General features: G+C 44.5%; 1 protein-coding gene across 2 annotated transcripts in view; it reads right to left on the bottom strand.

Annotated features, from left to right (window-relative positions):
- Nucleotides 1–27,573, bottom strand: part of Babam2 (BRISC and BRCA1 A complex member 2) — a 383,311-nt gene that overhangs the window by 48,169 nt on the left and 307,569 nt on the right. For both annotated transcript variants that reach the window (XM_041631115.1, XM_041631116.1), the window contains exon 10: nt 24,821–24,903. In XM_041631115.1, coding sequence (XP_041487049.1) covers nt 24,821–24,903 — 83 coding nt within the window. The remainder of the gene's footprint in view (nt 1–24,820; nt 24,904–27,573) is intronic.

Genomic DNA, 27,573 nt, shown 5'->3' with positions numbered 1-27,573 from the left:
AATGCTTTTTCTAACATCTGTACACTCTCAAACCAGCTGTGCAGCTGACTTATGCTGGAAGCTGGTTTTGAAACACACAAATTTGTCAATCTACCTTCCCTGGTCCCTTGGAGAAAGGCAAGGTACAGGGAAGTTTGTGGTGGGAGGTTCAGAATTTTAAGGCTCAGAGATTCTTTTTTATAGCTGGGGTAGGAAGCGCTCACCATGCTGCACTGCACAGCGTCCTGGAGTGGACAGAGTGACGAGAGCAGGGGAATGGTATGCTGCCCCAAGCGCTGAAACCATTAAAAGCTGGATGGAACAGATGCTCAGTTAAGGAAACCGGGTAAGCACAGCCCCTCCACCAGCACGTCTTATCAGCTCTGTGTGCCTCTGTTGGACCCTATCTTTTCTCAGCAGCCAGAGCAAAGCAATTCTGTGGCTTTCTAGAAGACTAGCTAAGAGCACTATGGCTGTGAGGATGGCTTCCTGCAAAGAGAGGACTTCCTGTGACCAAGGCATTACACTCTCCTTGGTCTATATGAAGCCAGATGCTGCTGGGCCTGCCCTTTGCCCCCCACTTCTCCTCTCTCAGGGATCTCTGCTTTCCCAAGTGGAAAGAAGAGATCCTTTCTGCTCACATGACTGCTAGCTTCACAGACATCCATGCTAGACGGAAAGCAACTTGATGGTTGGCGCCATCTTAGATCATCTTGCACTTTTCACATGAGAGAGAAGCTCCCTTAACTGTTTGCTTACTTCAGTTAGCCATAAAGAATTTCTACTCTGTCATAAAGTCAAAAACAAAAACAAAAAAGAAAAAGAAACAAAACTTTCTGTCCTGGTGCTGAAGAGATGGCCAGCAGTTAAGATAGTTTACTCTCTTTTCGAAGACCAGAGTTTGGTTCCCAGCACACACATCAGGTGATCAGGTGGTTTACAACTGCCTGAAATGCTAGCTCCCTAAGCACCCTCTTCTGGTCTCACACACACACACAAACTTTAAAAAAAAAAAAAACACAAACAACCTCCATCTAATTCTTAGCTTTCTATCTATAGCCCTGCCCTTTGGAACAAAGGCACACTGTACACTGTACCAGGCCACACCTTCTTTAAAGACTATTCTAACTTAAGCTGAGGCTTCAGTCCTTGACCTGAGCCAAGTGCTTTCCTCTCATTTCAGAGCCTTCACCTAAATGATAAGTTGCCCTTTTATTACTTAACATTCAATCCTCCCCTCTACTTCTTCTCCAAGCTACAAGTTTTAGTGGGTCCTGCCGTCATGACTATTTTCTCATGAGATGTTAAAGTCACTGAGCCCTGTTGTCTAAACCGCTAAGAAAAAGTTTGATGCTTTATTTGGCTTTTATAACTTTATCATGGAGAAATGTTCTATTATTCATAGACTTTCTAATTAGCTTTGGGCACAGTGTGGTCACAGACCCCATAGCTGTTCCTGGGAATAAACTGGTCTAAAGCTGTAAAGAACCCTTTGTCTCCCACTCATCAGGTGGTGAAGTAGCCACCCCCAAAGGGGGGTCTTTGTTTTGTTTGGAGACAGGGTCCTACTACAGAGCCTATCCAACTGGAATTTTAAAACCATGTCCCTGGGATACTTCCCCAAAAGAATTTTCTGGATTCCCTATCAGTCAGGATAATGTTCCCTTTCCTTCTCTCTGCAGATGCCATTGTATCTATCACATCTGTATTTTCTTTCTCTGCATCAACAGAGAGCTCGCGTCCCTGAAAGCAGGTGTAGGAAACTACCAAGTGCCTTAACTGTTACTGTAACGTGTAAGTGTCACAAGCTAAGGGTGAGTGCTGGGTTTGAGCACTAGGACATCCATCCAGTGAAACCCCGGACCCAACTCCATATACGAAACTGCTCAGTGTTGCCTCCTGTTGCTAGCCTGCTTGTCTTTCCCTTTCATCTAATAGCTCCATAGCAGTGCACTGGTGACAGATGCCTCTGCATTCACCTACTCCTTTACAAAACCAGGGATTGTCTCTGGCTTGGCATGTCAACGAACACTCGCAGTAAAGGGCATGAGGAGCTGGCTTCCTTTGCAATGGGTTCATAAACAGATCTCTCCAAAATTACAAATAAAGCAAACAAACCAGAAAACAAACAAAGCAAATGGTATTTGGCGACTATGATCAAGTCTTGTCACTGTGGTTGGAAGTGCAGTCATCCCTCTGAGGGCCTGGCCATGAGGAGAAGAGGTTGTGTTGGTTCAATACTTGGGTGGAGACTTTGAAGGAACAAGTTCCCTACTGTAGCAGGGAGTTGCCCTGCTGGTAGGCAGGTGTTGGCTCTGGTCCAACTCCAGGCCCAATCAAATCAAGCACATTAAACCATCTTACCTTTACCAAAATCTCCTCAGGGGATGATGGGTGCCAGTCCTCAGCCCTTCACCTGCTCAAGATGTCCCCATGTGTGCAACAGCTGCTTCCTTTCATCTCCAGCTACAAACACGACAAACACTCTACCAAGACCTAGCTGTGTTAAAGAACTCCAAATGCTCTGCATTCTCTTTCGTCCCCAAGGCTCTGGCACACAATCTGTATGTTCTAACTCCATGTACCCGCATCCCTAGCAGTTCTGACTCAAATCTCAGGGAAGCAGAGCAAGATCATATCTACAGGACCAGTGATGGTGTTACATCACTGTGTACGTCAGACAAATGGAGGCAGAACAGAAGGAGCTGGGGCTGAGTGTGGACACTCAGCACTTTGTTTAAACCTAGTTCCACATGTATCACCTGTGGGATCTCAGGCATGCCACTATCTTCTGAGTTGTAAAATGGCAATTATGATTTTTATCTTGCAGTGTTTCATAAGTGATAGATCTTGGTGCGATTTAGAATGAAGCGAAGACTCATTCTCCTCCACAGGAGCAGAAGACAATGTCACAGACTGAAGGAATCCTCACAGCATGCAGGTGAAGAGCAGGTCACCTCTTGGTTCAGACTAAGGGCCTTATCTGGCTTATGTGCAGGAAAACACAACAGTAGCCAGGAGCAACCCTCTAAAGCATAAAGACTGTAGAGTGTGCATACGGCTGCAGATGCCACAGTAAAGTCTCTGCCCTGAATATGGGCATGGTTCTAAAAAGGAGACAATTTAAATATTCTTTTCTTGACTGGTGAGGCATAATGATTTTCTGAGGTGGGAATCATTTTATATTCATGCACCTAATAAACTACCTGACCCAAGTATTCAATAAAATAATTTCTAATTGAGTTATAATAGTAAACCTAACAGTTTTCCAATATGGAGTTAATGGAAAATACAAACATGCTATAAGAAATGCCAAGGCTACCCCCTCCGGTGTTTATTACATACAGAGTTAGCCGAGTGCCGTCGCTATCATTAGTCAAACACTACTGGAGCCTCTGAGACTGATTTTTGCTGAAAAATCCAAAATATCTGGGAACCATTTTTATTGAAGAGCCTGGGTTTATTTTCACTCTCTCCCACTGCTCGCTCATATCTGTGGCCTCCCTTTTATGGGCCCTGGAGCTATAAATCTGAAAAGGGACAGATAAGGTAGGAACTTGTTAAACAAAATCCCCACCAAAATGACAAACATTCAAACAGGAGTGGCCTGCCTTTATCTCGTCACCACCCAGCTATGACCGGGTCTGTTTTCCTCTTACAAAGGGTCTGCTGTCTGCACAGCAGCCAGCATTGTACCCAGGAGACCAAAAGTCACTCCTTAGCTAGGTATTTCCCAAAGGACTGGTACTGTATGTTCCAGAGCGAACTTGCTGAGCTGACTCTCTTGGTTGCCATAAAAAATCCCTTGATTTTTATCTTTGCTTGGACAGATTGGGCTTTTTGATAACCCCATCCACTTCCCTGGAAACGAAGGTACGCATCCATATGCTGACTCATTATGGGTACAGAGAGCACAGAATCCCCGCAGAGGGTGGAGACTGGAGACTTTGAAGACAGGGAAGGTGGAGAGCAGAGGAAGGCAAACACAGAGCTAGTCTGGAGAGACTGTGCGTTGTTTGCAGCAGCCAGAGAAGTAAAGGGCTGGGCTGGCAGCTTGTACTGCGGTGGGTCCTTTAGGCCTTGCATTTGAAGATAAAAGAGATTTGATATGTTTATGAAGCAGTGTCTCCCCCCTTCCCAAAGCTGGACACGCAACCTCTGGGGATCACTCTACAGCAATGACTTCTGTTTGTGGTCAGGGTTGGTTTAAGGTTTTCTCTGGTTTGCATCTCTGTAGGTATAAGACTTTATTATTTTGAGTCAGATCACAAAGTCGTCTGTTGCCCAAGATGGCCTTGAACTTAAGATTCCTCTGCTCTAGACTCCCAAGTGCTGGAATTGCACGCATGTGCCAACATGCCTGGCCAAGATACTTTTAAATAGATGATATTTACTAAACTTAGACATGCAAAGTCCGCCTTTCGTCAGAAGGAACTGTGATACGGTTTTTGCAGGATTTCTCTGCAGGAAAATAATTTTCAGAGTTGGTGTAAAGATACTACTCGCTGAGCCCCCAGTAACAACTGAGTCAATAGATAAATCTGGTTTACGGTTTATGTGAACTGCAAGGCAACCACCATGCCAGGTAAGATATGGTCTAGACACTAGGACTGATAAAAAATAGGGATCAACATGTGTGATACTTGGTAGACAGAGTCCCAAAGTGAGTCACTTCAAAAGCATTATGAAACCTTGTGTGGGCGTGCCTGGCTGTAATCCCAGCATTTGAGAGACTGAGGCAGTAGGATCAAGAGTTCAAGTGGCTAGTTGGAGCCCAGCCTGGGCTACAAGAGACTGGGTCTGAACAAAAACCAAAACCAAAACAGAAGGCTAGAGAGGTAGATGCTCAATGGGTATGTGTCCGCTTTCAGAAGGCTAGAGTTACACCCTCTTGTGGCCTCCAAGGGTACCCCTAAGCATGTCTATATTCATGTGCATGCTTGTACATGCAAGTGTGTATATATACATGTGCACACATTCCCCCTACAGAAACCATACAAACAAGCATTAGAAAAATCAATGAATAAGAACCCTCATTCTAATCAGCCCCTTTCTGCGTTCTTACAGCGAATACAGGTATTTTTTTTATTTATTATGTATATAACATTCTGCCTTCATGTATGCCCGCACACCAGAGGAGGGTGCCAGATCTCATTACAGATGGTTGTGAGCCACCATGTGGTTGCTGGGAATCGAACTCAGGACCTCTGGAAGAGCAGCCAGTGCTCTTAACCACTGAGCCATCTCTCCAGCCCCCAGATATATTTTTATCATGACTAATTTATAGTGTAACACTTCACTATTAAAAATTACTATGTAGGTTCTGGGAAGCTAGCTCAGACAGTAAACTGTTTGCCATGTAAGCATGAGGACCTGAGTTCAAATCCCACTTAAAAAGCTGGGTGTGGTGACCTGTGCCTGCCCTAGCACTGGGGAGGGAGATACAGGAGGAACTCGGGAGCCTAAGCTTCAGGATTGGTGAGAGACTGTCTCAAAAAAATAAGGAGGAATAGCAAATGAGGAAGACATCCAGTATTGTCTTTGGCTTCCACATGAATGTGCACATATACATGCACACGCACATATATACAAGAACATGTAGAACAAAGATGAATTTGCAATGTAGCAAGGAATGTTTGTAACATACATTAATTTCTAAAACATGCTAAAATACAGACTCTGAGGCTGGAGAGTTGCCTCAGTGTTTCAGAACACATGTTACTCTTGTAGAGGGTTTTCTGGGTTTGGGTCTTAGAACCTATATGGCAGTTAACAACCATCCACAACCCCAGGTCTAGGGGATCCAACTCCCTCTTCTGGCTTTCTTGGACACCAGGCATATTCATATACACAAAACACTCACACACATACAATAAAAATAAACAAATCTTTTCAAAAACACACAGTGGTATACACCATTAATCCCAGCACTCAGGGGGCAGAGGCAACAGAATCTCTGTGAGTTTCAGGCCAGCCTGGTTTACTTAGTGCGTTCTAGGCTAGCTAGGGCTACTTGGTGAGATCCACAAAGCAAACAACAACTACAACAACAACAACAAAATCAAAAACATGCCCTCCCTAGTGTCTCTGAAATGGCTCTCTTTGAGAACAAACACATTAGGCCTACTTGCTCCCTTGCCTCTCCCAAATACAGCCTATGTTAAAATGCCTATAGGCACTCTTTCCTTGTTAAAAAACCATGGCTACAGTGAAGAATTATATATCCCTGGGTTTTACAGTTTTTGACTTTTTTATATGAAAATTCAATTACGCTGCATGTCTCTTGGAACTTGCTTTTTAACACTAGGATTCTATGATTTCGTCATCATGGTGTGTAAATTGCCACTTTCGCAATGGACTCAACCCCATTTCTGCATCGAGTCCCTCAGCGAGCGCTGGGTCTCTCACGAGTCTTCCTGACCATGTGCTCACCAGCATCATTCTTGGCTTCCTGGGCACAGTCAGGCACATTTCTCAGTTTCACTGCTGCTTTATGAGTTAGGGACTCATACAGACCAGGCGAGTCTTGAACTCTTGTTCTTCATGCCTCAACCTCCTAAACGCCAGAATCTTAAGCTTGCTCCACCACGCCCAGCTCGCTTAGTTTCCTTACAGTGAGGTGGAGCCATGTCCCTGAACTGTGGCTGGGGAGCTAAGGGCACAACCTGGTTCCTCTAATGCCCTATATTCTGCCTGGAGCACAGGGTTGAGGGTCAAGCTGGGGGTGGGGGCCTGAGGGAAGGCTCTGCTTCAGGCATTCATGGGGAAGGAGCTGTGAGGACAAAATGGCACGAGGTGGGGGAAATAGTGGACTTCTGTCTCTTGGTTACAGTGTCTCTATCAATGTCCTGCTTGTTGATATTGTCCCACAATTATTCAAGATATCCCTGTTGGGAGAAATGGGCAAAGAGGGCAGTGATCTCAAAAAGGTTTAGCAACTGGGATTAATTCTATGGTAAACACAGAGCCGAAAGAGCAAAACCACACCAGCCTCTGTCAGTGCATCCTTAGGGCGTTTGTGGCTTCAAAACAATATAGGTGTCTCTCAAATATTAAAGTAAAATCTGCATTGTTTCACAGGACTTTGTAGTTGTTAAAGAAGTCAAACTTGAGAGACTGGTAGACTAGCTCAGTCTGTATGGCTTGGTGTGCAAGTTTGAGAATGTGATGTCGAACCCCAGTACTCACACAAGGAAGACGGGTGTGGTGTATGTGTAATCCCAACCCTCAAGAGGCAGATTCCAATGGATCCCTGGGGCTTGCTGGCCAGCTCCCCTTATCCCTATTAGTGAGTTCCAGATCAAAGAGAAAGCTTGTCTCACAAACAGGTGAACAAAATCTCCTCTGGTCTCCACACTGGCATGCACACCTGTACTTATGTACCCTTCCTCCATTACTCAGAGGGGGGACCCCCCCCCCCAAATCAAACTTGAAAAGTTGAAATCAAGACGTAATTCTTTCCAACAGGCTAGTTTTCCACAGGTCCTCTGAATGGAGGCTACAATGAATGTGCTGGAGTGAACTGTCTTTGAACACCAGGATGGATAGTCTATTTACTCTCCACGGAGTCTACTAAGTCCGCAGTCTTGGCTGATCATCTCCTAGAAGGAACTTTTGAAGAACTATATCCCTTTGGTTGAGGGCAACTGAGCATGTTTCTGTCCGGTAAACAGTGGTAAGTACCGTCCCGCTGAAAAGTTTACCTCCTCATTGAAGGGCTGTGGCAGAGCACAGAACTGAGGGCTTTGGGTTCCTCTCTTCTGCAAACAAAAAACAAAGCCTCTGGAATTTGGAGAGGCTTTTGTTGAGAGCAAAACTCTGAGCTCTCCATCCAACACGAACTTAAGGATATATTCTGCACATTCTTTTAATGTCTATCACAGGAGAGAGTTTATAAGTTAGATGAGGTTTCTAAACATACGTCCAAGTAAAAATAGAGTATTACCACAGCCAGAGATTAATAGGACAACATTCATTGAGAAGATCACAGGAAATCTGAGCATGGGAGCCTACTTACGAGCACTTCTAGAACAGGGTTGTCATCCCCAGCCCTAGCTCCTCAGTGTTCGGTAAAGCCAACTTAAAGCCTAAAGGTCAAATTCCACTCCCTCTTGGGGTACATGAGAGAGCCACATTAGCTTCCACATGGCATTTGAACGACTAGCTGTAACGAAACATGAACTGAACTTTGAGCTTTCTTAAGAGAGAATGGGAAGAGATGGCAATTTCGATGAGATACTGTCGGGGTTAGTGTATACCTTGAGGTAACTGTTCATTCCCTGGCCCCAGCCACACTTGAGAGATTCTTTTAGTAGTTATCTTTCCTAGGCTTACCTTTATGCAAAGGCTGCTGATCAAGGGCAGGTCCTATGGTTTCCCTAGAGACCAGAAAGCGTTAATCCACCTTTTCAACATTAGGAGTGTTCAAAAGGCCCACAGCACAAAGGGCCATTCTCATGGCTGGAGAACTAGAGGGATCACTGGAGACTCCCAAAGGACCCCATTTTAAGGAAGAAACAAAAAATTGGGCTTCCTGCCCACCACATCCACCGAGGTTGAGAGTCTCATGATCATACACCTAGCTGGGGGCACTACCTGCTGCCAAAGAGGCAGTGGTGTATGTATTCAACAACCTCTCTGAAATCATGGCACTTATCTAGAAAATGGTATTATCTTATGGCGTATTGGGAAAAGTGGGTGAGACCAGTGAGGCCACTGCCTGTGCTCAGGCTGTTCCCATGACTGCCAAGAGAGAAAGCCTTGGTGAAGGAAGGGAGGGGAACAGGGGACCTGTACGCAGGCCTTGGTGTACACAGTATTTCCTCCCACTGTAGGCCGAAGGACTTGTGGGTGCTTCAGTTTCTTCTTCCTGTAAAGAGGGGAGAGTGACCCAACCTTGTGGGCTGTTGAGAAAATGATCCTGAGTTACAGGTGTGAAACACTGCACAGCGCTTCGTACAGAGTGAACATTCAACAAACGATGCTGTTTATGTTGTGACACTATTGTCACCTAGACTGGAGGTCACGTTTTATTAGTCCGGTGACCTCTGAATGGGATGTGCTAGGTGGAGAAAACGCTGACTGGTACTGAAGAATTGCTGCTTACTTTTCAGGTTGTGATTTTTAAGTTTTTCATTTTTTAAAAAAGTTATGGCAAAGTGTATGTGATACAATTCAGACTGTCAGCCTGCGGCGTGAGTATGTTTGTATTACTGCACAGCCATGCGCTCTACCCATCTCCAGAGTGTTTCTCAGCTCGGCAATTCCACACTATAAATACAGCTTCCTGTCGGCCCAGATCCTGGCAAGCGCTGTTTGTCTTTCTGTCCCTGTGAATCTGACAACTCATGGAGGTGGAATCAAACTGCATTTGACCTGTGTGAGATGAACTGTGTTTTGACATGCCCTCGTGCTCCTCCCATTGGAGGGCAAAGCCTTATATTTAACCAAAGGCCATTCTTAGTTCAGAAGCCTCTCCTAAACACTCTTTTAGTACACCCTAAGTTAGGGCAGCTCAAGAATTCAGGTCACTTCTTCGAGACAAAAAGCATTTAACATTGCTTTGCGAGTTCCTACTGGAGAAACAATGGCCCAGCAGTTAAGAGTCCTGGCCACTCTTCCAGAGGACCTGGGTTCAATGCCCAGCACCCACACATGGCAGCTCACAACTGTCTGTAACTTTAGTTTTAGGGTATCCAAAACCCTTACACAGACATAAATGCAGACAAAACACCAATGTACATGAACTAAATTAAAAAAAAAAAGCAAAAAAAAAAAAAAGAATATTGAGTCCCAAACCAGTTCCCATGAATATGAAGTCAGAGGACAGACAAATCCATATATCAGGCCAAATAGTGCAGAACCTTCTGGACTGGGAAGACCAGGGGTTTCTGGTCTGGAATGGACACTGTTCTGTGTGTTGGCTCATTCCTAATTCACCTGGCTGCCCAGAGGCTCTTAAGTCCAGCATCTTCCTTTCTGCCCTCATCATCTCCAGTCTACTCCTCTGAACAAAACCTTGCCTTAACTGATGGCATCCGCTGCCTAGATGCTTCAAGAAGCCTGGAAATACCTTCATTCTTTGTGTGTGTTTAGGCATGCATGTGTGAGGAGGCCAGATAGCAACACCATTAAGTGTCTCCCTCAATCATTCCCCATCTTATCTTTTGAGACAGGATCTCTTACTGAAGCCAGAGCACACCAACTGGCTAAACTGGTTGGCCCCTGAGCTTCAGGGATCTGCCCTGTTCATCCCTCCTCCACCCCTACTAGGGTGACTGGCATAGTTGAGCATACCTAGTTTATTCTGTAGTTGCTGGGGATCCAAACGCAGGTTTTCATGTTTGCACAACTGACACTTGGCCAGCTGAGTCATGGTCCCAGCCCAGAAACACTGTTAGACCCTTCTATAGATCTTCTGCCCACAGTCCACCAACAAGCTTTACTTGTAAAAGATTTCTTTAAATCTTTTTCTCCCCTTCCACCCTCAGTAAAGAGTGCTCTGCTTCAGATTTAATCATTGTCTGCTGGACTACCTTCTGGGGCCTGCTGCTTTCCATCCCGCACCATCTTCTACAGGACCAGACTAATCTACTTGTTAACAGCAAACACATTCCGCTTTGCTACCGAGCCCTCTTTCTCTTGTGGGGATACAGTCAGACACCAGACTGGTATGCAGTGCTGTCTGTGTTCTGGCCTCCCATGACCTTTTGAGCAGAGTCTCTCACCACTCCCAGGATCCACCACACTTGAGAAATTGGAGTCACTTAGAGTTCTTCACAAACACTTGACTTCTCTCGGTATCTTTGTTTATGCTAATCCTTCAGCTTAAAGTATTCTTCCAGCTTTCCTGCTCTAGTAAGCTGGGTGCTCCCACCCCGTGTTCCCATAATACCTGGTGTATACCTAGCATTACACTTTAAAGACTGTCTCATTGTTAAGTTATATTTGTTTGGCTTTTGGAACTGAGTCTCATTGTACACTTGTGATTCTTGCCCCTGGGCCTCCCAAGTGTGGGCATTACAGGTATGTACTACCATGTCTGTGTGGCCTTTATGTTCATTTGCTCCAAGAATGTGAGCCATTTCAGAGAAGATAGCAAACATCCTGGCAGTCTGTGTCTTGACAGTGTCTGAACCACAAGCAGGACAAATGAATGTGCAGTGAGCAGACTCTGCAGGTCAGGTCTGGGGCAGGGAGGGAGAGAGTTCAGACCCCTGTGTGTGCCAGGTCTGGGGCAGCGAGGGAGAGAGTGCAGACCCCTGTGTGTGCCAGGTCTGGGGCAGCGAGGGAGAGAGTGCAGACCCCTGTGTGTGCCAGGTCTGGGGCCACGAGGAAGAGAGTGCAGACCCCTGTGTGTGCCAGGTCTGGGGCAGCGAGGGAGAGAGTGCAGACCCCTGTGTGTGCCAGGTCTGGGGCCACAGCGCAGAAGGCACAGACCCCTGTGCAGGTAGGTCAAGTCTGGAGCTATGGGGAAGAAGAAGGAAAAGAAAGGGAATGGGGAAGGTACGGAAGGAAAGTAGGCACACAGGAAAGAAGAAGCAAGACTTCTCTAGGCCTATCTCAGTGCTGGAGATAGTGCTGAACTCAGTCCCTCTTACACGATAGGTAAGCACTTTGACTGATATCCCCAGCTCTGTATTTCTTGATGACACAATTATATATAGCCTAAGAAATCTACTAAAGGTCAAAGGCAAAAATAACTGCCCTCCCTCCCTCACAGTTGACAGTATTTAGAATAAGCTAACCGGGAACTAACTATGTAGCCCAGGCTGATCTGAAACTCATAATCCTCCTGCTTCAGCCTCCCTAATGCTTGGATTAAAGGTGTGCACCACCAAGCCTTACTTTGTACTTCTCCCCGGGCGGTGGTGGCACACGCCTTTAATCCCAGCACTTGGGAGGCAGAGGCAGGTGGATCTCTGTGAGTTCGAGACCAGCCTGGTCTACAAGAGCTAGTTCCAGGACAGGCTCCAAAGCTACAGAGAAACCCTGTCTCGGAAAAAAACAAAACAAAACAAAAAACCAAAAAAAAAAAAAAAAAACCTTTGTACTTCTCTATATTAACAATGACTAATTAGAAAATGAAATGTAAAAACTTCATTCAAACAGGTTAAAACATCCTTAGGAATTAGTTTAACAAAAAATGTATAAGCCCTATATACTGAAAGCCATAAAACTGCTATGGGAAATTAAAAATGACTAAAATAGAAACGTAAACCATGTTCATGAACGATAAACCTTAGTACTTCTAAGAAAGTGATTCTCTCCCAAAGAGGACTGAATTCCACAGCATTCCGATGCTTGTTGTCCAGAAAATGACACACTTATTCTAAGATGGACATGAATGGAAAGGCCAAGGATGTGTACACAGTGCCAATAATCTCAAGTCAGAAATATAAAGTTGCCAGTCATGGTGGCACACATCTGTAAAAATCCCAAGACCTTGGAGATAGAGAGAGGAGGACTGTAAGCCTGCACTATACAGGGAGACCTTGCCTTAAAAATAATAGGGGCTGGAGAGAGGACTCTGTGGTTAGGAGCTCTGGCAGAGGACCCAGCTGGACTGCCAGCATCCACAGCAATACCTCTACCTTCAGCTCTAGAAAATCTGAAGCTCTCTTCTGGCCTCTGTGGGCACCTGCACTCATGTGCACACACCCCCACACAGACACACATACATACACATAATTAAAGTAAACACATCTAAAGAAATGAATGACTTGTACACCTTGCTCTCAAGTGGGGGCTGAGCACACAGATTACTAGAACAGACCAGATCCATATTTACATTTGTTCACGTGACCAAATCCTGGACAAGAAGCAGCTTAAGGGAGAAGGATAGGCTTGGGGTCATGTTTGAGTCCATCACGCCAGGGATGAAATGGTGGTAGTTGGACCATGGGGTTTCTTGATAAGTCTGTGCAGACCAGAGCAGAGAGGGGAGTTGCTGCTGACTGTCTGGCTTTCTCCTTGATTCTTATTCATTTAGTTCAAGACCACACACAATCGGATGTTGTGTCTACAGTCTGAGGGGACCCTTCCTCCCTCAGTCATTTGTTTCTTGAATGTTCCCACAGATACATCCAAAGATGTGGCTCAATGGTGTCCTAGGCAGTTCTTGATCTATTCAGGTTGAGAATCAAAACTCAACCATCACATATGGTCCAGTGATGGGTCTACAAAGATGCTAAAGCAATTCAGTGGGGGACATTTGGTCTTTCCAACAGATGCTTTTACAATAGTGATATTAAATATGAAAAAATTAGAACTATGTCCTTCACCTCACACCATATATAAAACTGAAGCAGATTACAGACCTACACTTATGAATTAAAACAACTGGGGTGGGGGTCCCCACCTATACCATCCTGCTACTCAAAGCCAAGCCAGGAGAAGTCTGGACCTCTTGGTGAGACTCTGTCTCAAAAAAGAAAATTAATTAATTAAACATAGAAAGTTTAGAATTGGATTAGGCAAGACCTTCTTAAGGAACTGCAAAAAAAATGCTCTATAAAAATTAAGACATGATAAAAAGAGACCTCATAAAATTATAAACTTAGTTTTTTGGAAGATGCAGTTAAACAAACAAAAAAAAATCTCTGTTGAAATTTATAGAGCTTATTACTGACGAGTGGATTCTGTCCAGGTTTACAAAGAATTATAAGTCAGGGCTAGGGTAAGGCACCATGACATAGCATTTGCCCAACATGCTTGAGGCCTCGTGCTTGATCCCTAGCAGGGGTGGGGGTAGGGTGGGACTCAAAAACTGAAAAATATTAAAAATATTACCACACCACTAAAAACCGAAGAAAGACTCATCAGATACTTTCCATTTCAGGAATGAGCTTACTTGGACAGCTGGCACACAAAGAGCCGCTCAGCAGCATTGGACACTAGGGAACATAATCTAGAAATCACAGGACAGTATGCCCTACTGTGGCTAAAATTAAAGGCTGATAGTAGCAAAGGCTGGGAGGGATGCGGAAGAACTCCAACACTCGCATACTATTAGGAGGACGGTAGAGTCACACCCCTTCAAAACGGCATGGCGGTGGATTGCTGAGTTAAACATACACTTACGGGGTGACTCACCCCTGCTCCCACAGTCAACCAAACAGAACTAAAAGTGTATGTCAAAACAAAGACTTTCCCTTAAACTATATCCAAGGAGAACTAGCCTTAATCAACAGATATTGCAAAGAAGCAAGAGTCATTACCTGGGGTGGAATACTACTCAGTAACAAACAAGAATGAAATACTGATGCACAAACACAGACCTCAAAAACACACACCTAACAGAAAACCAAAGAAACAAGCTCTCCTGCACGGTACCATTATAAAGGAAATATTATAAATTCTAGAGTAACAGAACTCCGACATGTTCTCTAACTGCCAAGAATTCTATTCAAAACTGGCATAAAGACTGAACGGCTAATGTTCTAAAAGAGGTAATCAGAGACTCTGGAATGGTCAGGTAATAGATCTTTCCTCCTTTGTGAGGGAGGTGATGTTTTTGACACTTTCTTACCTAAGCTTATTTTTGTAGCCACACTTTGAAAGAGAAAATGAATAGTTATGTCCATTACTTGGGACCACAGCTCTTCTTCACTGATGCTTCTAACTGTTTTGGATCCCGTTATGAACAAGCTAACTGTAACAATAATACGTTTGAGGTGTTGGAAAGATGGCTCAGTGGTTAAGAACACTACTCATCTTCCAGAGGACCTGGATTCTATTCTCAGCATTTAACATGAGGCAGCTTAAAACTTCAGTGACTCCAGTTCCAAGGGATCCAACACCTTCTCAACTCTGTGGTCACCTGCATGCATATAGTGCATACACACATGCACACAGGCACACATGCACACATGGACACATACACACAGGCACACATACACACATGCACACAGGCACACATGCACACACACATGCACACACACATAAACCTTTCAAAAAAGGAAGTATGCTTGAGACAAACAGGGAAGCTCAAAGGCAGACTGGTAATGATCTGACATTAAAGAATTAGATATAGGAGTGTATGTAGAGCTGACACTGTGTCTTTAAAAATCATTACTGTGAGCCGGGCAGTAGTGGCGCACACCTTTAATCCCAGCACTCAGAAGGCAGAGGCAGGTGGATCTCTGTGAGTTTGAGGCCAGCCTGGTCTACAAGAGCTAGGGCCAGGACAGGCACCAAAGCTACAGAGAAACCCTGTCTCTAAAAACCACAAAAGAAAGGAAGGAAGGAAGGAAGGAAGGAAGGAAGGGAAAAAAATCATTCCTGCTAGCGATACACACAGATACATCTGGAAGTATTTCTAAATAAAATGAGAGATGTGTTTTACATTTGCTTCAACTAGTCCAGAAAATTCTAAGAGCAAATGAAAAGGAGGTTTGGGTGAAGAAACGAGAGACAAACTGCAGTACAGGTATTGTATGCATGAGGGTTCCTGATACTATTTCCCCGCTCTTATTTGTGCTTCATTTCTGTAATTATGTGTGTGTGTGTGTGTGTGGCACTGGGAACTGACCTCAGGTTCTTGCATGTCTTTGGCAAGTATTCTACCAGGATATATATATTCTTCTTTTTACTAATTCACATGGGGCCTGGGGCCTCACTAAATCGCTGCCTGGGTTGTCCTTGAATGTACTCTGTCCTGGATCCTTGGTGTGTACTTTGGATCTTTCTTCCTTCAGACTCTCAAGGTAGCTGAACTCTAAGCTGGTACCACTAGACCTGGCAGTGTTTTGGTTTTATTTTTAATTTGTGATTAAATGTCTATGTGGGGTGGCGGGGGTGGGGGGGGGCTTCACATGTGGCGGTCAGAGGAAAACCTTTGGGAATCAGTTCTTTCCTTCTACCACGTGGAGATCAAATTCAGGAGGTCAGGCTTGGTGGCAAAGGACCCTTTTATCTGCTGAGCCATCTTGCTGGCCCAATGTGCTTGCCTGTAAAGAGTTATAGGCACTCATGGTAGATCCAGCACACAGAACTGTTTGCATTTTACTTACTTAACAAAACAACGGTGAGTGTGTGAAGGGGCAAGCACTTTGCCACGGTTTAACACTTCCTCTTGTCTGGGACCAGGGCAACTCCCACATCCATATCACCTCCTGGGCTTAGATGGGCACTGGATCTTGCAGTCCCCTCTGGACTCTGTATAACAAACCATTATTAACCACAGTCATTGTCTAAGCTGAGTCTCTGATAATCCACTGCTTGCTAATTCTTGCATTAAACTGTGCAGTTTGTTCTTTCAGTGGTCAGAGCGAATTTTTATCTCAAGTTTGCACAGCTATGTCCCTGTGGAAGAGCTTATAGCTGAACAACCTGCCACCATTGAGGAGCAGTTCTGGCTTCATGCTCTGAGGCCTCAGCTAGGACAGCCACTCTGCAGAGGTCCACCCACACTCTTCAGAGATGAGAGGATTTGGTCACTTGCGGGGCTTGACAGTGACATTCTGTTCCTGATGCTGGGCTTCTGGATTTGCCATGATATTCTGAAGGAGTTTGAAGGTTGTCTCACTTACCTGGAGACACTGCCAATGGATTACCTGGAGCAGGGTCCTAATGCAGTTATGGATCAGTTCTGAGATTTAAATCCTAGTCGTCACTGAATCTTGTTAAGCTGCAGTTGTCTTTTGTTGCACAGGCTAAACTGGTAATTGCCCAAAGGAGGGTGCAGGGAGGTTTACGTATCATAAGATATGCAAAAGTATAGGTCGGAGCGTCTGGGGCACAATACACCTGGAGTTCCTGTCAACAATCATGACTGTTACATGATGTCCACAGTTGCAGTTCTGCACCAAAAATGCCTATAAGTCAGCGATGTAGATAGTTCCTAATGTTAACTATACAGAAACCATTTCACTCAATTAGATCAATACCGTGAGCTACCCTGTCAGTGGCTTTCGTCTTTCGCCGAGTAGGAGGCCCTCTTTGGTTACACTTCATTAATTAAAAAGCAGCTGAGAATATTTTGAAGTAAAAAAAAAAAACACTGAGACTTTTCAGGAAATTTGATCAGAAAGACTCACTTTCGAAATTACTTATTCCAATAATTACCACAGAGGAGAACTGTGCCATGGGCACAAGAAGGCAAAGGGAAAAAAGGATCAGTGCCTCGACCGTGGGTCTGATCTATAGCCCCCTCCTCGCTGGCCATCCCTCCAGGGCTCTAGAAAAGGTTATGGAAATCCAAGGACTCACACCACAAAGAATATGCCCAAAGAAGATTCATGAATGAAATTTTCAACCCAGTGCCAGAAGATGCAAACAGACCTTTGAAAGTGAACTCTAAAGCAGACAGAAGTTTCAGTTTGAGTCAAGGCAGCGATGGTGCTCGCTAAGGCCAGAACTGAGCTGAGAACCTTATGAGGAAGGCATGTGGCGTGTGATCGAAAGACGAAAATGGCCTGGCCCCAACCATCAGCTCACAGCAGTCCAGGTAAAAATGAACCAGACTGTCTGAAGCGCTGATAGGACTCGCTCGGGAGTTCTCATGATTTAAACACGGAGACATTAGAGAGATTTCTGTTTGTTCTTTTCCACAATCCTTATCATTTTGAACAACAGAAAGAACATGTAGCTTCATGATTCTTGCTAATAATCAACTAGTTCCTGCTGTTTTGATAGTTATTAATACTATAAATGATGACATTAAAAACCAAGAACCTCACAGATAAGAGGTGAACATGCCAATCCTACAATAACAATGTGGTTTTATAGTTTTGGTTTAAAGCAATTTCTAATCCAGACCATTGTAGTTCATTCAGTCATTTTACCAATTCCAATTTGTCCAAATATATTCACTAATACATAAAAGTGTGATTTGGATCCAAAAAAGTAACTCACTTTTGAAAAACATCACAGAATGGAGTTTACTGAATTACCTGGTAGTCAACGCTTTTGCTGCCTGCTAGGTAATGCCACAGGGTACATTGTTTCTGCAGCATGAGCAGAAAGCACCGCGCTCAGGGCAAAGCGGCCACAGAGAGGATGGCTTTATTCTTAGCGGTAGGTGACAGTAACCTATACAAGAATTTCCTGGGTTACACTGGGAACCATGCAGTTTGATGAAATCAGAGCTCGGAAGGGGCATCGGCAGCAATGACAAGCCTCTGGCTTTTACTAACAATTTCAAAAGCTCTCTTCATTCTAAGCGTTTGGCCTCAGTTACAGAAAGAGTTGTTTCAATGACTATCAGAATTAGTGTGAAGTTGTCAGTTTTGTTCTGGCTTCATAAATATTAAGTACTTATCGAGAATGAACCCTTTGAGAAACAATATGACCGACTTCCCTGGAGCCATGGAAGAAAGAAGAATGAATGTACAAGTAGGAAATACAGACATGCAAAGGAGACAGCTGATGAACCTTATCATAAGGGAGGGAGGGGGAAGGAAGGATGGAGGGAGGGAGGCAAATAGGCAGGTACGCAGGAAGGAAAGAAAAGAAAGGAAGGAGGGAGGACGGAAGGAAGAAACTAGAAAGAAACTCGTCATTATCTAGACCCTATGAACTCACTACCAGCCTGCATCCCTCAGACAACTCTGCAGTGGATCAGAGCAGCCCAGGTCCCAGGAGTGGACACAACCATGACCCAAGAGGACACTGCTCTGCTTTCACAACGAGACTGTCACAGCAAGCACTGGCATCTACAAGGCTGTGCTTACAGTTAACAGATATTCATATTGGACATACACTCTCTCACATGGGGTAGCTGCTAGCACAAACAATGTCGGGGAGACAAGCTGATACAGCCTTCCAACATTAAGTCATTATTAATCTAAAGTAACTGTGTCAAGGAAAACATGCACATGAAAACCTTGACAACAAACTAAGAAAGTATCTAAGAAATAGCAACCACAAAAGAACCCCCAAATGCATCCCACATCATGCCTCAGCCTAGAGTGTCAAGTTCTTGGCTGCCTTAGGGCTTTTGCAGAAACTCCTCCCCCAGCAGGCTTCTTCCTTGGCTTTTTTCAATTTTTATTATTTTCTTTCTTTCTTGGTTTTGGAGCCTGTCCTGGAACTAGCTCTTGTAGATCAGGCTGGTCTCGAACTCACAGAGATCTGCCTAATTAATCTATTTTTAAGACGATCTTTTCTAATTTTACATACCTATCCCAGTCCCACTCCCTCTCCTCCTCCTGCTCCCCACCCCACCTCCCATCCACACCTCAGAGAGATAAGGCTTCCTATGGGGAGTCAACAAAGTCTGACACATTACTTTGAGGCAGGACCAAGGCCCTCCCCTCTATATTTAAGTTGAGCAATGTATCCCTCCAAAAAGAATGGGTTCCAAAAAGCACTAAGGATAAATCCTGGTCCCATTGTCAGTGACTTCAAAGACTGCCCCAACCACACACCTGTTACCCACATCCAGAGGGTCTAGTTTGGTCCTATGCAGGTTACTACACTGCTGTCAGCCTAGAGTCAGTGAGCACCCACTAGCTCAAGTCAGCTGTTTCTATGGGTATCCCCATCATGGTCTTGACCCCTTAGTTCAAATTATTGTTCCTCCTTCTCTTGGACTGGTTTCTGGAAGCTCAGCCCAGTTCTTAGCTCTGGATCTCTGCATCTACTCTGCTTCCATCAGCTGCCGAATGAAGGTTCTATGGTGACAATTAAGGTAGTCATCAATCTGATTACAGGGGAAGGCCAGTTCAGGTACCTTTTCCAATACTGCTTAGGGTCTTAGCTGGGGTCATCCGTGTGGATTCCTGGGAATTTCCCTGGTGCCAGGTTTCATGCTAGCCCCATAAGAGCTCACACATTAAAGATATCTCTTTTCTTGCTCTCCCTCTGTCTTCCCCCATCTCAACCATCCCATTCCCTCATGTTCTTCTTCCTCCCCTTTTCCCCTCCCCCTCCCCTTCCACCCTCCCTTCTCCCCCCAACCCATGCTCCCAATTTTCTCAGGAGATCTCGTCTCCCTTTCCAGGGGATCCATGTATGTCTCTCTTAGCGTTCTCCTTGTTCCCCAGCTTCTCAGAGGTTGTGGACTATAGGCTGGTTATCCTTTGCTTTACATCTAATATCCACTTATGAGTGAGAAGATACCAAGTTTGTCTTTCTGGGTCTGGGTTTCCCCACTCAGGATGGCTTTATCTAGTGCCATCCATTTGTATGCAAATTTCAAGATGTCATTGTTTTTTACCACTGAGTAGGACTCAATTGTGTAAATGTACCATGTTTTCTCTAACCATTCTTCGGTTGAGGGGCATCTAGTTTGTTTCCAGGCTCTGGCTATTATGAATAATGCTACTATTAACACAGTTGAGAAAATGTCCTTGTAGTATGATTGAGCATCCTTTGGGTATATACTCAAGAGTGGTATTGCTGAGTCTTGAGGTAGGTAGAGCCCCAATTTTCTGAGAAACCGCCATACTGATTTCCAGAGTGGTTGTACAAGTTTGCACTCCCATCAGCAATGAAGGAGTGTTCCCCTTACTCCACATCCTCTCCAGCATAAGCTATCATTGGTGTTTTAATCTTAACCATTCTGACTGGAGTAAGTGTTATTTTAATTTGCATTTCCCTGATGGCTAAGGATGTTGAACATTTCCTTAAGTGTCTTTCGACCATTTGTTCAAGGCTACTTCCCACTTTCTCTTCTATGAGGTTCAGTGTGGCTGGATTTATGTAGAAGTCTTTGGTCCATCCTGGCCACTAATGTCTTGGGTGACATGTTACCACCAAGAGAGATCATTCTAAGTACACTGAAAGACTGCTTCTGAAGACTTAATTCTGTGCCCCCACAGTACTGGTACCTATTTGAAATATATGCACTCATATGAGCCTTACAAGCATTACTTTATTTTCAACATCACTGACACACAGCAGGTGAGACACAGAAATCTGTGTTTAAAGCAGCATACAGGTACTCTATCTTTACCTGATTTTATCAACTGGACTGGGGCTGACACACTTTCTCTGAAAAGGGTCAGATGGTAAAGCTTTTAGGCTTTGTGGACCAGGCACCATCTCCATTGTACACTCATTCCCTTCTCTTTCTTTTTCTTCTTCCTAACAACCTTGCAAAGACAGAAGTACTCTTCTTGGTTTACCTACCACATGGAAACAGGCTGTGGCCTGTAGGCTATGGAGTCCTCACTCCTATGCTATACTACAATGTGCACTCTGAGATCAAGTCCGAAATGTTTACTTCTATCCCAAGAATACCTACCACAGTTTTGAACATAGAGAAAATGCAAACATAGGCAACTTAGAAACAATGAAGAAAGAGAAAAGAAAAAATGGACAGGTTGGGGCTGGCAGGCATTTCCAAGGGAGATCTAGCACACTGTCTAGGCCAGACCAACAGGGGTTTACAGATAGCAGGGAGAGACAGCTTGTCACAGTCAGGGCTTCCACCCACTTCCACCTTCAGGTCCTAAATTTCGACTCTGCTACCATGGGCCATGTGCTGGTGCTTGCTGCTGCCTGGGGCCCATAAGGAGGGGAGATGGCTTCTTCGGGGCTGCTCGTACTCTGTGCCATTGCCATATCTTACTATATGGCTTTCTCACAAACTGCTGGCTTGTGGGTAGCAGCTGCCTCCGGAGGTAAGAATAACCTGGCAGACACAGATGGACCTGCCCAACCACTCTAAGTACTTCCCAAACAGCAGCCAGGAAACCTCCTGAACAATTTCTGGAAGGAGGAAGCAGTTTCTCCCGATGTAATGTGACTCCAGATACTGATTGAGAATGAAGGGAGGGAGGAGTGAGCAGCTGGGATGCTGCAGAGCCATACTCAGAAGTACAAGGATACCAGGGAGCTCAGCATTGCCTGTGGAGCCGGGAATGTGGACAGCATCTCTTGTAACAACAGTCTGAGGTCAGCACCATCTGGCACAAGAGAGGGGTGACTTTCCTCTGGCATCCCCAGGTTAGCACTAGCAGCTGCCCCAGTGACACTGGCTTGCCAGGCTGGGAGAATGCAAGGATGGAGAGCAGGGCAGAGGTGCTTGCTTGTGTCCCTGAAGAGTGGAGGCGCCCACGGGAGACTGGCTCCATGTGGAGGCACTTCCTTCCTCCTCTTTCACATGTTGAGATCCCAGAATAATTCACTGCAGTGTTCTTTGTCAAGTCCCTGCCACCCCACATTCACCCCCCCCCCCCATCTTTATAGAAGAAAAAAGAGGAACAAATGGTCCCCTGGGCGTTGTAACCAAGCAAGCAGATGCTTCCAAAGGAAGGTAAGTGTCAGATGCGCAACCGTATGACTGAGGAAAACACATTATCTAACTGAGCTCCACTGCGCCACAGCAGGCCCTCCGTCTCAGATGAGTAAGAGGTAAAGGATGCAAATGATGTGCTAAAAGCAGGCTCTGATTAGGGATGGGGCAGGAGCGGTGTCAGGCCCTTCACCTACAGTCTGTCCTTAAGGCTGTGATTAGGGATGGGGCAGGGGCAGCATCAGGCCCTTCACCTACAGTCTGTCCTTATCTGCCAGAAGAGCCAACAGTGTGTGGGGCATGACACAAAGGTACAAGGAACAGCTCATGGAGGAAAGGAATGACAATTTTGGGAAACGCTTTGGAAAAGAGCAAATGAAACCCCAGGTTTTAAGGCAGCCATTCCACCGAGTGCCTCAGGAGTCTGTTTCTGAAGAAGGCAGTTCACAACTAAGTGAAAACCTGGCAGGTACACAATTTTGAATGTACAACTCAGGAAAGCTAAGATAGGTGGAGAAGGAGTATACACTGTGTATGCCAGATACAGTGTCAGGGAGAAGCGATTCTGTAGGAACTCCAAGAGCAGCAGCAATTACTCTGGACACTGAGGGTACTGACAAAGAGTTGGCAGGAGCCACGATCTAAGTGTTCTTTTAGACTGAACATCACTACAAGGGATGATGTCCTCGTAACTAGCAGGGCTTGATAAGGTCTGTCCCTCTAGGATCCCCAGTGTGCAGAATCTTTGTCAGGCCTGCAGAAAAGAGGTTAGAGCACCAGGGTTCCAGGCTGGAGGGATTAGTGCCATTCCCATATGAAGCTAAGCCACACACTACATCGGACCTTCTGAATGCAGCAGGTTCTTTTTCTATTCCACTGCCATATTGCGACCCAGCCAAGGGGCCTGGAGTAAATCTTAAGACTCTGAACTTGCAAAACTATGAGTTCTACAAACCACTCTTCTTTATAAAGTATCTAGCCTTGTACACATTGTTCTAGCAACAGAAAGTGCCATTTTTGAGTTGCATGCTGAGGGAAATATTAGGACTAAAGAATGTTAAGAATGCATTTTTTCCTTTATGTCTGATATGATTTAACAACAACTAAAAAAAACCCCACAACTAGGAAATAGAAGTAAGTGTCAGGAGAAAGGTTTGCACTGTTAGGACACTTCGAAACAAAGGAGCTGTTGAGGTAGCCAATCTATCACTGGGTTGTCCTCAGCCACTCTGGCGTCATCTGACAAGAATCACTGCCACCATTGGAGTTAAGGTGTAGACACCATGGATGAGCTAGGCTAGGGCAATTCCATCAGGCAACGTTTACAAATCAACTGAAGCAGCAACTGCGATCTGGACATCAGGTAAGAAAAGTAGTAATTTTGAGGCTTCCTTTCCTAGTGCATTTTTTACTGTGGGCTAAATTCCATATGGTGATGTTTCCCATCCACCACGCACATTCAAAAAAACTAGAGCAGAAGGAAGATTGACCTAGTGATGTGAACAAGGTGTAGTTGGAAGCACTCCCAAGCTGGAGCTCTCTTTCCAATTCTGTTTATCTGTACACATAATTAATACAAAATTGCTTCTCCCAGGTTTAATACTTGAAAAAATTGTCCTAATGTAGAATGAGTTACCAGTCAGGAGTACAATGTGAAGCACCATGCAAGATGGAGATGGCCAGGTAACACCGAGAAGGAAGAAGAGTCCTTCTCAAATGCACGGCCAGCTCTCCGTGTCTGTGAGGTGCATCAGCATCAGGTTTGACGGGGAGGCTTTCTTTCCATTTTACGGATAGTTAAGGACTTTAAAAAAAAAAACCCTAAAGTCAGTATCTGTACATTGTCTGACACCATGGCTATATAGGGCCAAAGTATCACTTCCATATATTGTTTAGTGAGATATAAGCAAATTCTGCCACTGAATGAAGCCAGCCCAACCCCTTTGTTTTTGGTCCTACCTCAAGCTGGAAAAGCTATAACTCCTTGGTCATTGACTAAGCAGAAATATTATATACCAAACTGCCACGGAATGAAGGGCTTAGTTGACTTGCAGCCTAAACCTGATGCCACAGGCCACTGGCCCTTCTACAGCAAAGAAATGATACTGATTGATTACGCAACAATCATTTACCCGCAGCCCCACTGTGGAAAACCACCCAGGGCTGCTGGGGATGTGCAGAGCACTGCCTCCTTTATGTGCTCTGCCACCTTTTATCACCCACTAATGACCAGGAGATGAAAGCAAGATGGCTCTCAGAAATCCTGGAAGTTTGGAGACCTGACACTGGGTATATATTTTGAAATCGTAATCTGTCTGGGGTAGGGTCACTGTATCTTGACGATAGTGACATTCTGTACTCAATTGTTTTCTGTTGTGAGGTGCTGTCCTGGGACAGATGGACATTAGGAGGTTTGGTTGATCACTGATCCCCTTATCCACTGTGACAAGAAATGTTTTCAGACATTATCAGATGTGGGAAACATCACCCTACCTGCTGAGAAACACTGGTTTCTTGGAGAAAGTTTCTTGTTAAGACCTCAATATAAATAAATACCTGCTAAAATAAAAAGGGCCACGTGGGAACACTGAAGGTTCTCACCCTGATCATTATAGTAGAATATTCCTAAGTGTATGCACATAGCAAAAGTATACTCACTGTGCACAAGAAAACAAAAGTCTTTCCACATCAGCAGCAGAGTAAGTTTTGTGAAGCCTTCTGCATCATATTCCACGACACCTCTAAGTAAGAACACACACAAAACCTCGTAAAAATAAGATTCAAGAGCAACAGAAGTAAGTTGAGACTATTTAAAAGGTGACAGAACTACGGACAGATTTAAGGCATGCATTGCATCAAGAAGGGTCTAGGGTTTGGAACCAGAGTACTGAGGTTCATGCCACAACCTTGTCATTTGCTACAGCTCATGACCTCACTCAAATCTCTTAACCTGTGGAGATTTAGCTTCCTCATCAGCAGGAAATTATGATATCGGTAAACTTTTTAAAAGAATTGCAAAAAACAATGAGGATAAGCCACAAAATGGAAACATCAGTCATCAGTTATGAGTAAAGAGACAATCTAAGAAACCAATCAGCTGGGCATGATGTCACAGGTCTTTTATCCGAGCACTAGGGAGGCAGGGCCAGGTGGACCTTTGGATCTCTGTGAGTTTGAGGCCAGCCTGGTCTGCATCACTACTTCCAGGCTGGGCTACAAAGTAAGACCCTGTCTCAAAATGAAACAAAATTTAAAATGAAACGTGGTCACAGATGACATTACAGTACCAAACGCCATCTGACTATCTGAACAGTGAACTTAAGCATCACTTTATCCAGGGACCAAATAATGGTGACACTGACAAGATAATTGGTATCATATTGGAATTCTTGCACTGGTACCCTGGCTTCTGTCTTCCCAACAAAGCAGCAACATCAGTGGGCAAGTTCTGATGGAGTGTCAAGGGACAACAGTTCCTGACTTGCTGAGAGGGCTGGCAGAACCTGGTAGGTTCACCTCATCAATTTCCCACAAGAATGGAGTGGTAAATGATGTTGTTATTAAACAAACAATGTTTGATGACAACACTGAGCATATACTGGGGACAGGAAAATACTCATTCACACAAGCAAGTCTCTGACGCCTCTGAAGAGATCTCTCTCCCTGTCTGATCAATGCTCTTGACGATTCCAGTCTAATACGGGGACATTCCAGAACACATAGAGAAACTAAGATCCCAAGGACCAGGTGAACTGCTCAAGGAGGTGTGGCTATCATTCAGATTTGACTTAAGCCAACAAGGCTACCTTATGATTGGACAATTAACCCAATATTGTAACCACGGGGTCTGAACTTTTTAGCACCCATACCTCACAGGCAAAAACAAAATATAATGCCTTTTGTGCCTAAGCATATAATTCGGTAATTCAGTGGTAATCATTTGTAACTTAATAACTACATACTGGTAGTACTATATTATTAAACGCTGTGCATAATAAAATATGCAAAGCGTTTATTAAAATAGAATGACACTGAAAAACAAATGTAATTTTTTTTCATTTTTTTTCTTATACCCAATGGATGTGTGTAGTAACCTTTGGGGTGTATACAACCCATTCTGAGATCATTGTGCTAGTTCCTTTATTTTCAATGACATATGCTAAAGATATTCTACTCAAAATTTAGATCAGTAATGTTTATTACCACTATTGTATAAAAAATACTCTCTTAAAATGGTCACCAATAAAGCAGAAAATAATTTTAATTATGAAAGACTTGGGTAAAAGACAGCCATGTTGCTTGATATTGACTTTTCTATTTAGGAGAGAAAAAACGTCAAGCAGTCGGTGAGAGAACCATCTGGCGGTTTTCCAGCAGCCAGGGTTCTGCTCATAACTGCGCTATGCTGTGAAAGCTTTACTCTTAGTCTCATTTGCTTTTACTTGCTCACTTGGTTTTGTCTTCATTTACTTATTTGAAATTGAAATCTTGTTTCTGTTTATATATTTCTATCACTTCCTAGTCATTTCTGAAATAAGTAAGCAGAATACCGAAATCCCAAGGACCAAACACTGGGCAGGGTGCTCCACCTTTAAAGGCTATGAAGGAAACACACTGATGTCCCAACTGTGCTGAGCCCGGTGGAAGCTTACATGACCCCTGACAGCACTGAGAAGAAACAGCTGCAAACAGCATCGCTTCTGGCGTCCAGAGAGAAGGGCAGGTGCACAGGGCAGCAGTGGGAAGAGCCACTCCATGCTTTCCTTGCAGTCATACGCTTCCCACCTGCCTCTTGTATCATCTTCTAACTCCTCTGCAGTATAACTCATCACTGTCAGGGGTAATGTTAGGTTTCCTTCCAGAATCTGTGAGGCACTGCTGGTGACAGAGTCCTGTCAGCAGACCCGGATCCGGGGAACTACAATGTCTGGCCCCTCTTCTAGATGTGGGACTTCATTGGATCACTGAACTTCCAAGTCTCAGTGCTACCTGCAATAACATGTGCCTGACTGAACCATCCTCGATGCCCATCATCAGCTGAGTAATGGAATTTCATTTCTCTATAAAGGAGAATGAAATTCCAGGGCTTGTAGGAAAATGGACAGAACTGGAAATCATTATGCTAAGCGAAATAAAGCAGACTCAGAAAAGACAAACACCACATGTTTCCTCACATCCATGGAATCTACTTTCAAATATGTGTGTGTAGGTCATGAAAGGAGAAAGAGCAGCACAAGAAGGGAGAAGAGGATGAGGAAGGATAGGTAATGGAATACATGTGGTAAGAAAGCAACAAGGGAGGCTGTTTGGGAGGAAGAAGGGCAAACAACGAGAGTCAGGGGGTCTGGGGAGGGTACTTAGAGGAGGAAAAAGAACAATGTAGAGTAATGTGAATATGGAAAATGCCATAA

This window comes from Microtus oregoni, unplaced genomic scaffold (genome assembly GCF_018167655.1).
Source record: "Microtus oregoni isolate MIOR12 unplaced genomic scaffold, Mior012 000036F_ref0000092, whole genome shotgun sequence".
Taxonomy (NCBI): Eukaryota; Metazoa; Chordata; class Mammalia; order Rodentia; family Cricetidae; genus Microtus; species Microtus oregoni.
Note: the sequence above shows the minus strand (reverse complement) of the source record. Positions and strands in the feature narration are given on the sequence as shown.